The sequence below is a fragment of the Bombina bombina genome, chromosome 3, assembly GCF_027579735.1.
Source record: "Bombina bombina isolate aBomBom1 chromosome 3, aBomBom1.pri, whole genome shotgun sequence".
Lineage (NCBI taxonomy): Eukaryota > Metazoa > Chordata > Amphibia > Anura > Bombinatoridae > Bombina > Bombina bombina.
This window is the reverse complement of record NC_069501.1, coordinates 902,847,356-902,869,851: the sequence shown is the minus strand read 5'-3', so window position 1 is coordinate 902,869,851 and position 22,496 is coordinate 902,847,356. Positions and strand designations below refer to the sequence as shown.

The following is a 22,496-nucleotide window of genomic DNA, read 5'->3' as shown; positions in this document are numbered from 1 at the left end:
GCTGAACAAAAGGCAGAATAGTCCTTATAGTCACCATCTTGAAAGTTGGGACTCTTACAAAACCATTTAAAGTTTTCAGATCCAAAATAGGTCTGAAAGAATTTTCCTTCATAGGTACAATGAATAGATTTGAATAAAAACCCCAAACCTTGTTCCTGCTGTGGAACTGGGAAAAATTACCCCTGAAAGTTCTAGATCTGAAACACATTTTAGAAAGACTTGAGCTTTTACTGGGTTTTTTGTTACATTGGTAAGAAAGAAAGTCTTATTTTGAATCCTATTCGACACCACTAAGAAATTATATTCTGAATCCAATGATTTTGTACAAAGTCTGTCCAAACTCTTTGAAATAGCTTTACTCTGTCCCCTACCAGAAGAACTGGCTTGAGGGCCGCACCTTCATATAGGTTTAGGGGTAGGATTTGGTTTCTTATAAGGCTTGGATTTATTCCAATTCGGAGATGGTCTCCAATGACAGGGAGTGCAGAATTATTAGGCAAATGAGTATTTTGACCACATTATCCTCTTTATGCAAGTTGTCTTACTCCAAGCTGTATAGGCTCGAAAGCCTACTACCAATTAAGCATATTAGGTGATGTGCATCTCTGTAATGAGAAGGGGTGTGGTCTAATGACATCAACACCCTATATCAGGTGTGCATAATTATTAGGCAACTTCCTTTCCTTTGGCAAAATGGGTCAAAAGAAGGACTTGACAGGCTCAGAAAAGTCAAAAATAGTGAGATATCTTGCAGAGGGATGCAGCACTCTTAAAATTGCAAAGCTTCTGAAGCGTGATCATCAACAATCAAGCGTTTCATTCAAAATAGTCAACAGGGTCGCAAGAAGCGTGTGGAAAAACCAAGGCGCAAAATAACTGCCCATGAACTGAGAAAAGTCAAGCGTGCAGCTGCCAAGATGCCACTTGCCACCAGTTTGGCCATATTTCAGAGCTGCAACATCACTGGAGTGCCCAAAAGCACAAGGTGTGCAATACTCAGAGACATGGCCAAGGTAAGAAAGGCTGAAAGACGACCACCACTGAACAAGACACACAAGCTGAAACGTCAAGACTGGGCCAAAAAATATCTCAACACTGATTTTTCTAAGGTTTTATGGACTGATGAAATGAGAGTGAGTCTTGATGGGCCAGATGGATGGGCCCGTGGCTGGATTGGTAAAGGGCAGAGAGCTCCAGTCCGACTCAGACGCCAGCAAGGTGGAGGTGGAGTACTGGTTTGGGCTGGTATCATCAAAGATGAGCTTGTGGGGCCTTTTCGGGTTGAGGATGGAGTCAAGCTCAACTCCCAGTCCTACTGCCAGTTTCTGGAAGACACCTTCTTCAAGCAGTGGTACAGGAAGAAGTCTGCATCCTTCAAGAAAAACATGATTTTCATGCAGGACAATGCTCCATCACACGCGTCCAAGTACTCCACAGCGTGGCTAGCAAGAAAGGGTATAAAAGAAGAAAATCTAATGACATGGCCTCCTTGTTCACCTGATCTGAACGACATTGAGAACCTGTGGTCCATCATCAAATGTGAGATTTACAAGGAGGGAAAACAGTACACCTCTCTGAACAGTGTCTGGGAGGCTGTGGTTGCTGCTGCACGCAATGTTGATGGTGAACAGATCAAAACACTGACAGAATCCATGGATGGCAGGCTTTTGAGTGTCCTTGCAAAGAAAGGTGGCTATATTGGTCACTGATTTGTTTTTGTTTTGTTTTTGAATGTCAGAAATGTATATTTGTGAATGTTGAGATGTTATATTGGTTTCACTGGTAAAAATAAATAATTGAAATGGGTATATATTTGTTTTTTGTTAAGTTGCCTAATAATTATGCACAGTAATAGTCACCTGCACACACAGATATCCCCCTAAAATAGCTATAACTAAAAACAAACTAAAAACTACTTCCAAAACTATTCAGCTTTGATATTAATGAGTTTTTTGGGTTCATTGAGAACATGGTTGTTGTTCAATAATAAAATTAATCCTCAAAAATACAACTTGCCTAATAATTCTGTACTCCCTGTAGAGCCAGAGGCCTTAGGGGAAGGCGTGGTTTTATGTTCTCTATTCTGACGAAAGGAACGAAAACGATTGAGAGCTTTAAATTTACCCTTAGATTTCTCGTCTTGGGGCAGAAAAACTCCCTTACCCCCAGTAACAGTGGAGATAATAGAATCCAATTGTGAACCAAAAAGATTTTTACCTTGAAAAAAAAAAAAGAGAGAAAATAATCTAGTTTTATACACCATGTCAGCATTCCAAGATTTAAGCCATAAACTCTTCTAGTTAGAATGGCTAAAGACATGGATTTGACATTGATCTTCCTAACATCAAATATAGCATCACAAATAAACTATTTTGCATGTTGAAGTAAAACAATGTTAGATAATTCAGAATCTGAAGACAACTGCTGTGCTAAACTGTCCAACCAAAAAGTAGAAGCAGCAGCAAGATCAGCCATAGATATAACAGTTCTAAGAATATAGCCAGAATGTAAAAATTCCTGTAAACATGCCTTTCTTGGATAAGATTCAAGCTTCCTATCTAAAGGATCCTTGACTACAGGTAAAAGGATACAATTTCTTAAACTTAGAAGAAGGGTTAAAAGAGGTACCAGGCTTAGACCATTCTTTAGCAATCACATTAGAGATAGCGTCAGGAATAGGAAATACATCAGGCGTAATAACAGTAGTCTTAAATACAGAATTTAAACAATTACTAGCTTTATCATCAGGAAATTTAGACTCCTCAATAGCCAAAGTAAACAATACTTCCTTTAAGAGAGAACGAATATATTCTAACTTAAATAAAAAAGAAGATTTGTCTTTATCAGTCTCTGACGTGGCATCCTCTGAAACAGAGGAGACCCCATCAGTAGAGGATACGTCAGTATGCTGAAGGTCAGAACTTAATTCACTAAGTTTAGGAAAATGTTGCAAAAACCTTTTATATTTAATTGAAGGCAAAATAGCAGTTAAAGCCTTCTCTAAAGCTGTAGCAATAAAATCTTACATTTCTGCAGTAATGCTATGTACATTAAGACTGAGATGGAATAACAGTGTGTGTATTTGTACTCATAGATATATTTAACAATTTGTTAAACAAGAGCTACAAAATAGAGCTGAATAATTTAGATCAGCTTCATTACAACATGCATACTTAGCTTTGTTAAATACCTGTTTAGGCAGCTCAAATCCTATGGTAACATCAGAGGCAGGTTCAGTTTGAGACATAATTGCAAAAAAACAAAATTAGAAAAAAATAAAAATAAATTAATTCTGCAAATGTATATCCATGCTCCTATATATGATATGTATAATATGAACATACCGTATATATATATATATATAAAACACACAGAGAAAACCCAGCACTCACTTACAAGCTCTCAGCTAAGATTTAAAAGCAAAAATGGAAAGGTTAGTCACCGCATCTGGCCAAATGAGACAAGCTCAGGTACCACGTCAAGGTCCTTTCCAATACCTGAGACCCTAAAACAGCCACACAATGCAAGCTTTTTTTCTGCATTTTTCTGCAGACAGTTATTTCTATGCATTCCAATCTGGACTGATTTATAGACAGGAAGATCTTGTTCCTTTGAAATCTACTCGATAGCTCAGGTCTGGTTGAACTGATTAATTTCAGTTTGCTTGGCTTTGCTGCAACACAAGCGGATAGCTCCACCTACTGGCTATTTTAATCAATGCACTGCTTCTCAATGCTTTTCAATAGCAGTCACATGACTGGAAAAAAAGGTTATTCTGGAACGGTGCAAACTGAATTATTGTAAACCGAGGGCCACCTGTATGTATGTATGTATGTATGTGTATATATATATATATATATATATATATATATCAGGCTTGAGAAAATGGGAAACAGGGCGAAAAAAATTATAAAAGCGCTGTGGAATCTGTTGGCGCTCTACAAAATACTTGATAATAATAATAAAAACAAAATTTATGCTTACCTGATAAATGTATTTCTTTCTTGACACGGTGAGTACATGGAGCATCAATAATTACTGTTTGGAATATCACTCCTAGCCAGCAAGAGGAGGCAAAGAACACAACAGCAAAGCTGATAAATATCACTTCCCTACCCACAACCCCCCAGTCATTCGACCAAAGGAAAGGAGAGAAAGAAGTAACACAAGGTGCAGAGGTGCCTGAGGTTTATATAGAAAAGAAACTGTCTGAAAAACAGGGCGGGCCGTGGACTCACCGTGTTAAGAAAGAAATACATTTATCAGGTAAAGCATAAATTTAGTTTTCTTTCTAATGACACGGTATGTCCACGGATCATCAATAATTACTGTTGGGAATCAATACCCAAGCTAGAGGACACAGATGATAAGGAAGAGACAAGACAGGTAACCTAAACAGAAGGTACCACTGCTTGAAGAACCTTTCTCCCAAAGGAAGCCTCAGCCGAGGCAAAATTATCGAATTTATAGAATTTGGAAAAAGTATGCCAAGATGACCAAGTTGCAGCCTTGCAAATCTGTTCCACAGAAGCTTAATTTTTTGAAAGCCCAAGAAGAAGAAACAGCCCTCGTAGCTGTGATTTTCTCAAGAGGTTGCTGTCCAGCAGTCTCATAGGCCAAACGAATAACACTCTTCAGCCAAAAGGAAAGCGAAATAGCCGTAGCTTTCTGACTCTTGCATTTCCCAGAAAAAACATACAAACAAGGCAGAGGACTGACAAAAGTCCTTAGTCCCCTGTAGATAGAATTTCAGCGCACGTAAAACATCTAGGTTATGCAATAAACGCTCCTTATAAGAATTAGGGTTAGGACACAAAGAAGGAACGATTTCCTGATTAATAGTCTTGAACGAAACAACTTTAGGCAGGAAACCCAACTTAGCATGCAAAACCACCTTATCAGAATGAAAGATAAGATAAGGGAAATCATACTGTAGCGCAGAGAGTTCTGAAACTCTCCTAGCAGAAGAAATAGCCACAAGAAACAAAACCTTCCAAGATAACAACTTAATATCCAAGGAATGCATAGGCCCAAACGGAGCCTGCTGTAAAACCTTAAGAACAAGATACTCCAGGGAGGAGTAACTGGTTTAAACACAGGCCGGATCCTGACCAAGGCCTGACAAAACGATTGCACGTCTGACATATCCGCCAGACGCTTGTGCAACAAAATAGACAATGCCGAAATCTGACCCTTCAGAGTACTAGCTGACAAACCCTTCTCCAGACCATTCAGGAGAAAAGACAAAATCCTAGGAATCCTGACTCTACTCCAAGAGTATCCTTTGGATTCACACCAATACAAATATTTCTGCCAAATCTTATGGTAAATCCTACAAGTCACAGGCTTACAAGCCTGGATCAAGGTCTCAATGACCCACGCTTAGATAAAATTAAGCGTTCAATCTCCAAGCAGTCAGCTTCAGAGAAACGAGATTTGGATGAAGGAAGAGACCCTGAAGTAGAAGGTCCTTCCTCAGAGGAAGTGTCCAAGGAGGAAAGGATGACATTTCCACTAGGTCTGCATACCAGATCCTGCAAGGCCACGCCGGAGCTATGAGAATCACTAACGCCCTCTCCTGCTTGATCCGAGCAATGACTCTTGGAAGGAGAGCGAATGGAGGAAACAGGTATGCTAGACTGATGGAACTGCCAGAGCATCGATCAGAAATGCCTGTGGATCTCTTGACCTCGAGCCATATCTCTGAAGTTTGGCATTCTGACGAGAAGCCATGAAATCCAACTCCGTCCACTCCTGGGATGTGCATCGCAGAAAGACAGCTGTTGTGGGTCTCCGCCCACTGAATAATTTTTTTTTTTTTTTTCAGATGCTAAAAATGATTTTTAATGTCACATAAGGAACTAAATGGTTTCCCAGGAAACGGATACAATAAACACAACTATAATTTTATTATAATGAGCAGAATGTTATGTACGTGCAGGTTTAACAAACCACGTGGAACCTGGACCAAAACATCCAGTTATCTTTGCATATATTTTTTTTTTTTTTTTTTTTTAAGATTTTTATTGAGGTGTGCGACAAATACAAAAGTAAACACCAAAGGAATAAAACAGCTATACAGATGTAACTCTTTGGTAACTGAAAGGAATAAAATTTCCAGGTCTACTCGAGCTGACAACCTGTTAACAGTTCGGAATGTACTTGAAATAATCTAGGTCCTTCTTAGAAATAAAATAAAATAATTTCAATTAATTGAGTCAGATATACAAAGTGGACTCTGGGGTACAACAGTGAGTAACAGTTCACGGTAATGTTGAGCCTGGATATAAAGGACCTCATTTTATTTTATTTTTTTTCTGTAATTTGTATTGCATTAGGGTAACTACTATGCAGGTCCTATCTAGACCAGTGGAATGTAGACATAAATGCTAAATTTTAGTTACATAATAAGGTGGGAAGATGGGGAAAGTACAGCGGGCAAGATATAGTTTATAGTGAGTAAAGTCGCAACTGTATAGGAATCTTCTCTAGAGGGAAATAGTTACTTTAACCATCTCTATTATTTCAATTCAGGTTCTCTTCTTTTAGTGTGTTAGTTCTTAGTATAAACATATGTTATCTTTTAGTGCCTGAAGGGCTCTATGGAGCTAATCTAGCATACTTAAGTAAAAGCTTAAATAGTCTTCTTCATTAATAACAGAAAACAAAAACAGTAGATAACCATAAAGCTTTCTGTCAGAATAAGAATCTGCTGAACAAGATATAATCACATAGTGCAACTTAACCATGCCGTTGCTATAAAAAAAAAAAAAAAAAAAAGGATCATTCAAACTAGGTAGACACTAATGTCCAATTCAGCACCTAAATGCAAATATGGTATATGACCTCTTAACCCACTCCAGATTTTGTGGGAATTAGACCAAATCGAACAAGTCTGTAAGTGCAGTTCAATGGTGGTCTCATAACCCATCTCAGGGCTGACTGCAGGGCAGGAAAGCCCCCCTTGAAATAGCAATGCAACCTGTATAGGTCATCAAACACAGTGAAGTCCTGCCTGGGTATTTTTATTGTAGCACAGCTGAAGAGCCCCAGAGGGAGGGGAGTATGCGTCCCAACGTTAGGTACAGCTGTGGGTAGGATATTGCCCGACCTGCTATCAGACAATGTTCCGGTGTCTGAGAGCGTAATGTGGAGCGGCTCACTTACAGCCCCAGAGGGGTTTTGGCCAGTAGATGCTTCACCCTCACTTAGAGCACGCTTTCTGACCATCTGGAGGTGGGTCCCCATACTTCCATGTTGCAGGGTTGTCAGTGATTCTTGCGGCAGTTGTTTAGCCAACTTCATTAATGCTAGTAAGCTTTGCTTGACGTCAGCATAGTGTTGCTGTAAGATGGACTCCCTCTCCTCCTCATGCTCCATGTCCTTGTTTAAGGTAAGAGAAATGTATAGAGACAGCCGCTAAGAAGAACTGCAGAGATCGTTGTCGGTTATCCTCCATGGATAAGACTGTGGCATAGATACCAGTAAAGAAGGGAGGGGGAGATCACTGAGGTTCAGCTGCTCTGAATGCGTAATGCACAATTTTCTTATTGAGCAAGGCAGGTATGTTAAAAAGTAAAGAAAGGAGAAGTCCGGTTGCAGGTCCAGATTTTCTCCTACCAGACTGCCTGCCTGCCTGCTGCTAGTTGTGTGGCAATATGATAGGAGAATGTTCGACTTTACCATGCCGGAAAGAGAAGCTTAAGATGGCGTCGTAACTTTTCAGTGCTTCAGAGCTGCGTCATGTAGGAGCTTTGCGGTGGAGCTATGTCCCTTTAGTCTCTATTAAGTTAACCAGAATAAGTACACAATGGAGACAAGTGAGGCAAAGTAGGAATTGGTTATTTTCTCAGAGAAAATGCCACTTTGGGCAGCTTAATATAAAATTTGGTCCTAGAGCTCAATGGGAAAGCGTCTGCTCCATTCGGCAGTTGGCTTCGCCCCTCCCGCCCACTGAATAATTTAGGCCACCTCTGTCATGGCCAAGGAACTCAGAGTTCCCCCCTGGTGGTTGATGTAAGCCACCGAGGTTATGTTGTCCGACTGGAATCTGATAAACCGGGCTAAGGCTAACCGAGGCCAGGCCAGAAGAGCATTGAAGATTGCTCTCAGTTCCAAGATGTTTATGGGCAGGACTGACTCCTCCTGGGTCCATAAGCCATGAGCCTCCAACAAGCCCCATACTTCTCCCCAACCTAGAAGCATCCGTGGTCACAATCAACCAGGAGGGTCTGTGGAAGCAAGTTCCCTTGGAGAGATGGTCCTGAGACAACCACCATGGAAGAGAGTCTATTATCGCCTGATCCAGATCTATTCACGGAGACAGATCCGCATAGTCCCCGTTCCATTGTCTAAGCATGCATAACTGCAGAAGTCTGAGATGGAACTGAGTGAACGGGATGATGTCCATGGAAGCCACCATCAGACCAATTACCTCCATACATTGAGCCACTGACAGCCGAGGAGAGGACTAAAGGGCAAGACAAGAGAGTTGAAAATCTTTGTCTTTCTGACCTTCGTCAGAAATATCTCAATTAACAGGGAGTCTATTATGGTCCCCATGAACACAACTCTTGTAGCTGGAATCAGAGAACTTTTTCCCACATTCACCTTCCAACCGTGGGAGCGAAAAAAAACAACAAGGTCTCCGTATGAGAGTTTGCTTGTTGAAAAGACGGCACCTGAACCAGAATGTCGTCCAGGTATGGCGCCACTGCAATCCCCCGAGAAAGTGATTGTCCAAGAATGCAAATCAAAGAAAGTTGTGATGATCCCTGTGAATGGGACCCTGTTCCTGAGGAGGAAGAGGAACTATTACTCCCAGAGCAGCAAGGTCCTTGACACAATGTAAGAACGCCTCTCTTTTTATCTGATCTACAGACAATCTGGAGAGGAGAAACCTGACTCTGGGGGGGAAGGTTTTGAATTCTATCTTGTACCCCTGGGATACGATGTCCACCGCCAAGGGATCCAGAACATCTCTTATCCAGGCTTGAGAGAAAAGAAAAAAAGTCTGCCCCCTACTAGATCCGCTCCGAGATTGGGGGCTGACTTGCTGCGGGTTTCTTAGTCTGCTTCCCCTTATTCCAAGACTGGCTAGGTTTCCAGGAAGACTTGACTTGATCTTGCTTGGAGGAGGGAGAGGTGGGTTTACCTCTAAAGTTACGAAAGGAACGAAAATTACTCTGATGTCCCTTCTGTTTATTCTTTTTGTCTTGAGGAAGAAAGGAACCCTTCCCTCCTGTATTTTATCTGAGATAATTTCAGCCAAACCAGGCCCAAACAAGGTCTTACCCTTGTAGGGGTTTGCCAAAAGTTTGGACTTAGATTAAACATCCGCAGACCAAGACTTTAACCATAAGGCACTGCGAGCTAGGACCGCAAAACTAGAAATTTTTGCTCCCAGTTTAATGACTTGTAAATAAGCATCCATAATAAAGGAATTGGCTAATTTAAGGGCCTTAATTCTGTCCTGGATCTCCTCAAGAGAAGTATCTGTCCGAATAGAATCGGACAACGCATCAAACCAGTAAGCCGCAGCGCTGGTGACAGTGGCAATATACACCGCAGGCTGCCATTGGAGACCCTGGTGGACATACATTTTCTTTAATAATGCCTCCAGCTTCTTATCCATTGGATCCTTAAAAGAAAAACTATCCTCAATGGGAACAGTAGTCCTCTTAGCCAAAGTGGAAATTGCCCCTTCCACCTTAGGAACAGTTTGCCACGACTCCTTAATAGAGTCCGCTATAGAAAATATTTTCTTGAAAATTGGAGATGGAGAAAATGGAATACCAGTTCTCTCCCATTCCCGAGTAATAATCTCAGTAGCACAGTCTGGCACAGGGAAAACCTCCACCGCGGAGGGAACATCAAAGTACTTGTTCAGCTTACTAGATTTCTTAGGATTGACTACGACAGTTGTATCGGAGTCGCCCAAGGACGCTTGAGGAGAAAGCTGCGGCATATCTGAACACCTGACACCTGAACAGCATCCGCCTTAGCTAATGGTGGCTCATGGTTAAAAATGTGATCTCTGTAACTCAAAGTTCTCTCAATGCATGAGGAACAAAATGGAATTGGAGGTTCCACTTGGGAATCAAAACAGAGCTGGCATGAAACAATTTGCAAAGCCTATTCCATCTTTGCAAAAGTAATGTGAAAAATAAAAAAATAAACCGTTTTTAATAAAAATTAAATTGAGAGTACTGTGCCTTTAAATAAATCTTTAATGTAGGAAGTAAAGCCTGCAATAAACCCCAGGCAACCCAAACACCTCAGTAGCTTCACTGAGGAGCCTACCTGTCCTGCAGCCAGAAAAAGAGTCTTACTCCCAAAAGTCAGTTTCAGACCTGTAACGACTTAGAAATTCATTTTACACACGGAGCAGCCGATAACTGCATCACCAACTCAAGCCGACAAAACAACTGAAAGCGCACCTAACAGAATAACCCGCCTCCAATAAGGACCCTCCCCTTTTAATCAGAAGCGGTCCCGGTGGTTATAGTAAAAAGTAGGGAGAAAACATGGCCGCAGCGAATAAGTGAAAGTTCTGTCCGGATCTCAATCAAAGCAAACAAACACAGCTGAGCCATCATTTCAAAATAAAAAGTCTCTCCTCACTGTTCCCCAGTGCCTGCCAAACTGTCCATAAATTAACCCTTCCATAGCTGGTTAATGTAAAGCGCACTGTTCATGCAGCATTCAACTGCTGAAGTGCCAACATGTTTCTGCTTGTTCTTTTCCAAATGGCACTTACCTGAAAAACAGTCTGTCCGGCAGCAGAACAGCTCCCTTGGTTTGAAAGGATGTCATACCTCACATGGACCTGTGGAAAAGGAAAGAATCTGAGTAAACCTACTCAGGCTTTCTGATTAGGGCAGCAACAACCTTGGGAAAACACAGAGAGGATTGTACCTCACAAGTTCCCAATTGATCAAAAGCCACCACTGCCCTACTGAAGAGACTGACGTGGACTAAGGCTAGACCCCAGGTAAGATCAGAGTAAACTTCTCTGCTTAAAAATAATAAAATCTTGATTGAAGAAAACTTCTTATCAGACAGCTAAACTTGGGGGATTGTGGGTAGGGAAGTGATATTTATCAGCTTTGCTGTGGTGCTCTTTGCCTCCTCCTGCTGGCCAGGAGTGATCTTCCCAACAGTAATTATTGTTGACTCACCGTGTTATTAAAAAAAAAAAGAAAACTGATTCATAAAATGCTGCATGAAAGTTCTCTAAGTGTTTACTGAAAACACTGAATGAGCTGGGGCGGAGCTTATAACAGAAATTTTGGCCGGGGGGGGGGGGGAATTTGGCGGGAAAATTGTAATTTTTTGCAGGAAATTTTTGGCGCCAAAAAAATGGCACACAATGATGACACGTCACCCTATGACATCATCACATGCGTGACATGACTCTAAAAAGCAGGTAAGAATTTTGATTGTATATACAAAAAAATAAATAAAAATGAACCAAAATAAAGCCTAATGGATACTTCTATTTTAGCTGCATAAAATGTTATTATCAACATTCCATGAGGCTAACATAATACTTAGCATCCTAATTTATAAATAAATTACTAGCTCAAAAAAAAAAAAGTATGTTTCACAGACTCTACCAACCTTGACAAATATTTAGCCACAAATAAAGTTACTAAAAAAAGAGCACTGAAAATGAATTTATACAAACAATATACAATAACTTTACTTAGAAAGTGCCCAATCCATAGCTGAGAGTGTCTTATATAATAAAAGTATATACTTATTGTGTAAGACACCCATCCACATATAGCAGACAGCCAAACCAGTACTGAAACATATCAGCAGAGGTAATGATAGAGGAGTATATTGTCGATCTGTAAAGGGAGGCAGCAGATGAATCCCCGCAACCAAAATTTACAGAGAGCCCTAGAATAGATTTCCCATAGGCGAAAACATGGTATCATCAGGCAATACTCCCTTCACATCCCTCAGACAAACACTGCACTAAGAGAGGAACTGGGCTTCAATATGCTTAGAAGCACCTTTCACTGAAGAAATCAAGCACATCATGCTTCACCACCTCCTAAGGAGGCAAAGTTTTAAAACTGAGGTATGAGTAAGGTGGGAGGTGTATTTATAGGCATTTAAGGTTTGGGAAACTTTGCCCCCTTCTGGTAGGAATGCATATCCCATACGTCACTAGCTCATGGACTCTTGCCACTTACATGAAAGAAATGAGATTATGTTTGGATTATAAAAAAATAATTTAGTTAATAACCAAATTACAAAAAAAGGGGTGTATTGCAAACAATTGTTAGAGAACTGCAAATAATCTAGGCAAGGCTTCTCGTAGGCTTTTCAAATGAAAAGCCATTCCAAATCATTTGAACAATTAGTTGGTGAGCCAATGACAAGTGGAACATATGTGCAGCAACCAATCAGCAGCTAGCTCCCAGTAGTGCATTGCTGCTCATGAGCCTACCTAGGTATGGTTATCAACAAAAAATAACAAAAGAACAAAGCAAATGAGATCATTGGAAATGTTTTTTTTTATTGAATGCTCTATCTGAATAATTTTAACTTTACTATTCCTTGAATGTTTCTTTAAAGGTTAAACTTAAAGGACTTGAGTGTTTTTAACCTATATTACTATAAAATGATGCAAGAATGATGCCCAATATAAGCTAAGCAATATTTTAATCACTTATAATCATTTACTCATGTTTGGTTCTACAGTTTCCCCTCTCAGTTTACTGTTCTACAAAAGTGGGAAAAACAGCACAAAGCACTAGGAAGTTCTATAGATATTTTAGTACCACTTACCTGAGTATGAAAAGCAACAGATGCTCTTTGTGAATACTGAGCCATTTTATGTCGAAAGTTGATATTCTTGCAGATGTCTGCTATTTTGTGCTTGTCTGTAAGATCAGGATAAGTGCAGTCTGCTCCTATAGCAGCAGCAAGAAGTCTGTGTACTATGACATCAGCGTATCTAGTAAAGATAAATCAGTGTCACTACAAAGCATAATGAAACAAGATTTACATTTAGTGATAAATAAATCTCTAAAGTGATAACATGTGACTGCTACTGTTGGATGTACATATCGGCATCACAAAGAAGAATCAGACATCAATCTATATATATCGTGCAAGAGCTATGTTGCGTGACATCACCGGCACTCAAAATATATACAGAAAGTCTTCATTTAAAAAACAAACAAATTGTTTTATTAACAATTTCTGCTATAAATACAATTGGCTGCAATTAGACACCGCTATAACATAAATATGTACACTGAATGTATGTTATACAATCATGTGTAAATTTATCTGGGGATAGTTTTTTCAATACTGCCGTATTAACCATTTAATTTGAAGTTGCTCTAGCTAAGGACTGCATATTCCAACAATCCCACACAGGAATACCTAAATATCTACTAAATTAGTAAATTTCATATGGGATAAAACTTATTTCAGTTCTTTTGACAGACTAGCATTTTAGTCAATCAGTGCTGACTCCTAGTTAACTCCACGGGAGTGAGCACAATGTTATCTGTATGGCACACAAGAACTAGCACTGTCTAACTGTGAAAAACTGTCCAAATGCACTGAGAAAAGAGGTGGTCTTCAAGGGCTTAGAAATTAGAATATTAGCCTACCTAGGTTTAGCTTTCAACAAAGAATACCAAGAGAACAACGCAAATTTGCATGTGCAAGAATTCACAAAATATACGTATATGCATTTGTGATCGACTGATGGCTGTCACATGATACAGGAGTTTAAATAGACATAAATTTGAAATTTATCAGAAAAAAAAATCAACTACTCATTTGAAGTTCAGACTAAGTGCTATTGCATTGTCTTTTTATCATGCATTTGTTGATTATGCAAATCTACTGTATTTACTGGTCCTTTAAGGAACTTTTTTTTTTTTTTTTTAAACAAAAAACATAAATTATGCTTACCTGATAATTTCCTTTTCTTCTGATGGAAAGAGTCCACAGCTGCATTCATTACTTTTGGGAAATAAGAACCTGGCCACCAGGAGGAGGCAAAGACACCCCAGCCAAAGGCTTAAATACTCCTCCCACTCCCCAGTCATTCTGCCAAGGAACAAGTAACAGTAGAAGAAATATCAGGGTGAAAGGTGCCAGAAGAACAATAAGGACGCCCCACATAAAATGATGGGTGGGGAGCTGTGGACTCTTTCCATTAGAAGAAAAGGAAATTATCAGGTAAGCATAATTTATGTTTTTCTTCTTAAATGGAAAGAGTCCACAGCTGCATTCATTACTTTTGGGAAAACCATACCCAAGCTATAGAGGACACTGAATGCTAAGAGGGGAGGGTACAATAGGCGGCCCATACTGAGGGCACCAGGCCTGAACCTCTACCCAATAAAAAATCCTGCTTCGTCTGAAGCTGAGAAAAAAATTTCAAAGGAAAAGCCCCAGTGACACTGACTTGCAGCCAGTCCAGAGTCAAATTAGAGACCACAAACGGACTCGACTGAGCCAACAGTCCACCAAGAGACACCGTCGCCCAACAGACGGTCCCCCACCACTCACCCCTCACAAATGAAGGGTAAACCTTCCGAAAACCCCAAAGGGAACAAGGCCAAGGAGGACCGAAGAAAAGAAAAGTCCCTCAATGCAAAAAACAGCACCTCCAAGAGAGGGCCCAGATCAGAGACCCAAATGAACCCAAACAGGGAAGGAGGCCATGCCTATACCAGGCGAACCCCGGGATAATACCGGGCACAGAGACTGAAAAAACATCTCTCCGACATCCTGCAAGCATGGAACGCAACTAAAGAGGCAAAGTCCTCCCAGCGCGTGCCCATAGAATACCCAAATATTCTACCATGAAAGAGCGTGTAATAGACCCAGGTGAAACCCCAAGTTTGAGAACACAGAGGGAGCTAAAACATGAATGGTCTTGTAACGTGCGGCTAATCCCCCTAAAGAGACTCAAGGCACTGCTCATCATATCAACCTCGAAAGGAAGAAGGCTGAGTAGACCTCGCTGGAGATCAGACCAGCAACCCTCGGTTTGCTACAGTGCAGAGTAGTCACAGTGCATTAGTACGCTGAGCTAGCTGTCCAGCTAGCTGCAAGGAAGAAGAAGAAGCAGCCTTCAAGAAACAAACCGCACAAAACAGCCCCCGACAGAGGGCACGCTCCAGGCAACCGAAGGCGCCAGACCTACTCACAGGTCCCTAAAAAGGGGAACACAAACCCTCCCTTGAGGCCCCCCGAGAAGAAAGAGGAAATTGTCTCCTGTCAAAGGAGCAAGGAAAAAACCCATCTCCTAGCAGACTGAGCTATCATAATAGATACAGCAAGCTCACACATCCAAAAGGATACCGTGACCCATCCGGTCATCCATGACTGAATGCTACAAGGACTGCAACAATCCTTCCCCGCCTTGTGAACCTGGGACGAAAGGCAAAGAATGACTGGGGGATGAGGGGAGTGGGAGGAGTATTAAAGCCTTTGGCTGGGTTGTCTTTGCCTCCTCCTGGTGGCCAGGATCTTATTTCCCAAAAGTAATGAATGCAGCTGTGGGCTCTTTCCATTTAAGAAGAAAAGATATAAATACATTTTACATTTGTAAAACTCTTTTTGGCAAAGCCTTAAAAAGATATAAATGTGCAAAAAGAAAAAGCTTTAATGTGTGATATGCTAGCAATAGCGCAATAATAAAATACTCTATGTTTTTAACACATGCAAAAGAGTTAAAACATAGTTAAAGTCAGCTCAAGGGCAGCAATGCACTACAAAGAGCTAGCTGAACCAATGAAAAGAGGCATATGTGTGTAGCTACCAATCACCAGCTAGTTTGCCAGTAGTGTGTTGATACCTTGGTATGCTTTTAACAAAGGATACCAAGAGAATGAAGTTAAGTTGACGAAATTGAAAAGTCTTAAAATTACATGTTTTATTTGTATCATGAAGGTTTAAATTTGACTTCCATATACCTTTGAGAAATGTGTCGCACAGGCAAGATTCACTGTAAATGATATAATAAGGTTCTGAACTTTTATTATCTCACCTGATTTGGAGGCATCTGTGCTACAACATCACTATTGTGAAAAATCACTAATAAATAGACATTAACATCCTTCATTATCTAAACCTAAAAACACAATTTTATAAATATAGGCGTTAAAAACAATGTAAATTTACAATGAACTCTTGGTAAGTAGTACTAATGGTATACTCCTGAAATGTCAGGGACAAAACTCCTACAGTCCCTTTGTAGGGATTAAGCACACAGTCACAATATTTTACTATTGCACATAACAATTATAACATTTTCTTTTTGCACTTGTATGTCCCTTTAAGGTAACATTAGAATCAGCAACAATTATAAAACACATTATTGCTACCTGCAAAGCTGAGACCTGGCAACATTTCCAGCCATGAAAACGAGGCCACAGCACTATTAGTGTCGTCATAATGACAGCAGCATTATGGGAGTTTCACACTATGTCAGTATTTTCCCTCTTTACTCCTCATAGACATTTACAGGATTAATATTTGTCAACGGAGATGTGCAATAAATATTCCTGGCTTAGCTATTCATATAAATACCTTCTAATGGGAGAGGTGAAATGTGTGTAAATAGGAGATGCCAGACCATAGTGGTGGAAATCATTGTCCATCCCGGAGCAGAAGTACACAGCCTGCATCATGCACCGAGTTGCCAGTATTCTCAGCAGAGTGTTCAGATAAGGAAATTCCGGAGATTCAGCTTTGTCTAAAGAGTCAGCCAGAGCTTTTGCAGAATCCGTCTTAATTTCCAGATTCTGGGAGCAAAAATATTTATAAGAAAGTTAATGGTTTTGCATTCTCATTCTCTTTCATGCTCTCTCTCTCTCCCTCCCATGCTCTCTCTCTCCCTCTCATTCTCTCTCTCCCTCTCATTCTCTCTCTCTCTCTCTCTCTCTCTCTCTCTCTCTCTCTCTCTCATTCTCTCTCTCTCATTCTCTCTCTCTCTCTCATTCTCTCTCTCTCTCTCATTCTCTCTCTCTCTCTCATTCTCTCTCTCTCTCATTCTCTCTCTCTCTCATTCTCTCTCTCTCTCTCATTCTCTCTCTCTCTCTCATTCTCTCTCTCTCTCTCATTCTCTCTCTCATTCTCTCTCTCTCTCATTCTCTCTCTCTCTCATTCTCTCTCTCTCTCATTCTCTCTCTCTCTCTCTCTCTCTCTCTCTCTCTCTCTCTCTCTCTCTCTATATATATATATATATATATATATATGTGTGTGTGTTAAAAATAGAAGCTACTGTTGTTATACAGATTTTATAATTTAATAAGTGTATACTCATAGCATCATTGATTACACTTACTTGAAAAAACATAATTTATGCTTACCTGATAAATTTATTTCTCTTGTAGTGTATCCAGTCCACGGATCATCCATTACTTATAGGATATTCTCCTTCCCAACAGGAAGTTGCAAGAGGATCACCCACAGCAGAGCTGCTATATAGCTCCTCCCCTAACTGTCATATCCAGTCATTCGACCGAAAACAAACAGAGAAAGGAGAAACCATAGGGTGCAGTGGTGACTGTAGTTTAATTAAAATTTAGACCTGCCTTAAAAGGACAGGGCGGGCCGTGGACTGGATACACTACAAGAGAAATAAATTTATCAGGTAAGCATAAATTATGTTTTCTCTTGTTAAGTGTATCCAGTGCACGGATCATCCATTACTTATGGGATACCAATACCAAAGCTAAAGTACACGGATGATGGGAGGGACAAGGCAGGATTAAGCGGAAGGAACCACTGCCTGAAGAACCTTTCTCCCAAAAACAGCCTCCGAAGAAGCAAAATTATCAAATTTGTAAAATTTGGAAAAAGTGTGAAGCGAAGACCAAGTCGTGGCCTTGCAAATCTGTTCAACAGAGGCCTCATTTTTAAAGGCCCAGGTGGAAGCCACAGCTCTAGTGGAATGAGCTGTAATCCTTTCAGGGGGCTGCTGTCCAGCAGTCTCATAGGCTAGGCGTATTATGCTCCGAAGCCAAAGGAAAGAGAGGTTACCGAAGCTTTTTGACCTCTCCTCTGTCCAGAGTAAACGACAAACAGGGTAGATGTTTGACGAAAATCTTTAGTAGCTTGTAAGTAAAACTTCAAGGCACGGACTACGTCCAGATTATGTAAAAGACGTTCCTTCTTTGAAGAAGGATTAGTACACAATGATGGAACAACAATCTCTTGATTGATATTCTTGTTAGAAACCACCTTAGGTAAAAACCCAGGTTTGGTACGCAGGACTACCTTATCTGCATGAAAAATCAGATAAGGAGAATCACATTGTAAGGCAGATAGCTCAGAGACTCTCCGAGCCGAGGAAATAGCCATCAAAAACAGAACTTTCCAAGATAAAAGTTTAATATCAATGGAATGAAGGGGTTCAAACTGAACTCCTTGAAGAACTTTAAGAACCAAGTTTAAGCTCCACGGGGGAGCAACAGGTTTAAACACAGGCTTAATTCTAACCAAAGCCTGGCAAAATGCCTGGACGTCTGGAACCTCTGCCAGACGCTTGTGCAAAAGAATAGACAGAGCAGAAATCTGTCCCTTTAAGGAACTAGCTGATAATCCTTTGTCCAAGCCCTCCTGGAGAAAAGACAATATTCTAGGAATCCTAACCTTACTCCATGAGTAATTCTTGGATTCACACCAATAAAGATATTTACTCCATATCTTGTGGTAGATTTTCCTGGTAACAGGCTTTCGTGCCTGTATTAAAGTATCAATGACTGACTCGGAGAAGCCACGCTTTGATAGAATCAAGCGTTCAATCTCCATGCAGTCAGTCTCAGAGAAATTAGATTTGGATGATTGAAAGGACCTTGTATCAGAAGGTCCTGTCTTAGAGGCAGAGTCCATGGTGGAAAGGATGACATGTCCACTAGGTCTGCATACCAAGTCCTGCGTGGCCACGCAGGTGCTATCAGAATCACTGATGCTCTCTCCTGTTTGATTTTGGCAATCAGTCGAGGGAGCAGAGGAAACGGTGGAAACACATAAGCCAGGTTGAAGAACCAAGGCGCTGCTAGAGCATCTATCAGCGTCGCTTCTGGGTCCCTGGACCTGGATCTGTAACAAGGAAGCTTGGCGTTCTGGCGAGACGCCAAGAGATCCAACTCTGGTTTGCCCCAACGATGAATCAACTGAGCAAACACCTCCGGATGGAGTTCCCACTCCCCCAGATGGAAAGTCTAACGACTTAGAAAATCCGCCTCCCAGTTATCCACGCCTGGGATATGGATTGCTGACAGGTGGCAAGAGTGGTACTCTGCCCAGCGAATTATTTTTGAGACTTCTAACATCGCTAGGAAACTCCTGGTTCCCCCTTGATGGTTGATGTAAGCCACAGCCGTGATGTTGTCCGACTGAAATCTGATGAACCTCAGTGTTGCTAACTGAGGCCAAGCCAGAAGAGCATTGAATATCGCTCTTAACTCCAGTATATTTATTGGAAGGAGTTTGTCCTCCTGAGTCCACGATCCCTGTGCCTTCAGGGAATTCTAGACTGCACCCCAACCTAGAAGGCTGGTATCTGTTGTTACAATTGTCCAATCTGGCCTGCGAAAGGTCATACCCTTGGACAGGTGTACCCAAGACATCCACCAGAGAAGAGAATCTCTGGTCTCTTGATCCAGATTTAGCAGAGGGGACAAATCTGTGTAATCCCCATTCCACTGACTCAGCATGCATAATTGCAGCGGTCTGAGATGAAGGCGCGCAAATGGCACTATGTCCATTGCCGCTACCATTAAGCCGATTACCTCAATACACTGAGCTACCGAAGGGCGCGGAATGGAGTGAAGAACACGGCAAGCATTTAGAAGTTTTGATAACCTGGACTCAGTCAGGTAAATTTTCATTTCTAAAGAATCTATAAGAGTCCCTAAGAAGGAGACTCTTGTGAGTGGGGATAGAGAACTCTTTTCCTCGTTCACTTTCCACCCGTGCAACCTCAGAAATGCCAGAACTATCTCTGTATGAGACTTGGCAACTTGAAAGCTTGACGCCTGTATCAGGATGTCGTCTAGATACGGAGCCACCGCTATGCCTCGCTCGCTGTCTTAGAACCGCCAGAAGTGAGCCCAGAACCTTTGTAAAGATTCTCTGGGCTGTAGCCAACCCGAAGGGAAGAGCTACAAATTGGTAATGCCTGTCTAGAAAGGCAAACCTTAGAAACTGATGATGATCTTTGTGAATCGGTATGTGAAGGTAGGCATCCTTTAAGTCCACTCACAACAACTGCCACAGCTCTACTGTGGCTTTTTACCTCCCTCAAAAACGACTTTGAAGCCTTTTGAGCCGTCCAGAGATGTCCTGGATCATGCATTTCATATTAGCAAGAGTCCATGAGCTAGTGACGTATGGGATATACATTCCTACCAGGAGGGGCAAAGTTTCCCAAACCTTAAAATGCCTATAAATACACCCCTCACCACACCCACAAATCAGTTTAACGCATAGCCAAGAAGTGGGGTGATAAGACAAAAGTGCGAAAGCATAAAAAATAAGGAATTGGAATAATTGTGCTTTATACAAAAAAATCATAACCACCACAAAAAGGGTGGGCCTCATGGACTCTTGCTAATATGAAAGAAATGAATTTATCAGGTAAGTTCTTACATAAATTATGTTTTCTTTCATGTAATTAGCAAGAGTCCATGAGCTAGTGACGTATGGGATAATGACTACCCAAGATGTGGATCTTCCACGCAAGAGTCACTAGAGAGGGAGGGATAAAATAAAGACAGCCAATTCCGCTGAAAATAATCCACACCCAAAATAAAGTTTAAATCTTATAATGAAAAAAACTGAAATTATAAGCAGAAGAATCAAACTGAAACAGCTGCCTGAAGTACTTTTCTACCAAAAACTGCTTCAGAAGAAGAAAACACATCAAAATGGTAGAATTTAGTAAAAGTATGCAAAGAAGACCAAGTTGCTGCTTTGCAAATCTGATCAACCGAAGCTTCATTCCTAAACGCCCAGGAAGTAGAAACTGACCTAGTAGAATGAACTGTAATCCTTTGAGGCGGAGTTTTACCCGACTTGACATAAGCATGATGAATTAAAGATTTCAACCAAGATGCCAAAGAAATGGCAGAGGCCTTCTGACCTTTCCTAGAACCGGAAAAGATAACAAATAGACTAGAAGTCTTTCGGAAATTCTTAGTAGCTTCAACATAATATTTCAAAGCTCTAACTACATCCAAAGAATGCAATGATTTCTCCTTAGAATTCTTAGAATTAGGACATAATGAAGGAACCACAATTTCTCTACTAATGTTGTTAGAATTCACAACCTTAGGTAAAAATTGAAAAGAAGTTCGCAACACCGCCTTATCCTGATGAAAAATCAGAAAAGGAGACTCACAAGAAAGAGCAGATAATTCGGAAACTCTTCTAGCAGAAGAGATGGCCAAAAGAAACAAAACTTTCCAAGAAAGTAATTTAATGTCCAATGAATGCATAGGTTCAAACGGAGGAGCTTGAAGAGCCCCCAGAACCAAATTCAAACTCCAAGGAGGAGAAATTGACCTAATAACAGGTTTTATATGAACCAAAGCTTGTACAAAACAATGAATATCAGGAAGATTAGCAATCTTTCTGTGAAAAAGAACAGAAAGAGCAGAGATTTGTCCTTTCAAGGAACTTGCAGACAAACCTTTATCCAAACCATCCTGAAGAAACTGTAAAATTCTTGGAATTCTAAAAGAATGCCAGGAAAAATGATGAGAAAGACACCAAGAAATGTAAGTCTTCCAGACTCTATAATATATCTTCCTAGATACAGATTTACGAGCCTGTAACATACAGGGAGTGCAGAATTATTAGGCAAATGAGTATTTTGACCACATCATCCTCTTTATGCATGTTGTCTTACTCCAAGCTGTATAGGCTCGAAAGCCTACTACCAATTAAGCATATTAGGTGATGTGCATCTCTGTAATGAGAAGGGGTGTGGTCTAATGACATCAACACCCTATATCAGGTGTGCATAATTATTAGGCAACTTCCTTTCCTTTGGCAAAATGGGTCAAAAGAAGGACTTGACAGGCTCAGAAAAGTCAAATATAGTGAGATATCTTGCAGAGGGATACAGCACTCTTAAAATTGCAAAGCTTCTGAAGCGTGATCATCGAACAATCAAGCGTTTCATTCAAAATAGTCAACAGGGTCGCAAGAAGCGTGTGGAAAAAGCAAGGCGCAAAATAACTGCCCATGAACTGAGAAAAGTCAAGCGTGCAGCTGCCAAGATGCCACTTGCCACCAGTTTGGCCATATTTCAGAGCTGCAACATCACTGGAGAGCCCAAAAGCACAAGGTGTGCAATACTCAGAGACATGGCCAAGGTAAGAAAGGCTGAAAGACGACCACCACTGAACAAGACACACAAGCTGAAACGTCAAGACTGGGCCAAGAAATATCTCAAGACTGATTTTTCTAAGGTTTTATGGACTGATGAAATGAGA

At 40.8% G+C, this 22,496-nt stretch overlaps 1 protein-coding gene across 2 annotated transcripts in view; it reads right to left on the bottom strand.

The window, feature by feature from the left end:
- DIS3 (DIS3 homolog, exosome endoribonuclease and 3'-5' exoribonuclease) overlaps positions 1–22,496 on the bottom strand; it is a 172,035-nt gene that overhangs the window by 51,765 nt on the left and 97,774 nt on the right. For both annotated transcript variants that reach the window (XM_053707929.1, XM_053707930.1), the window contains exons 18-19: positions 16,579–16,793; positions 12,805–12,973 (exon numbers count right to left, since the gene is read on the bottom strand). In XM_053707929.1, coding sequence (XP_053563904.1) covers positions 12,805–12,973; positions 16,579–16,793 — 384 coding nt within the window. The remainder of the gene's footprint in view (positions 1–12,804; positions 12,974–16,578; positions 16,794–22,496) is intronic.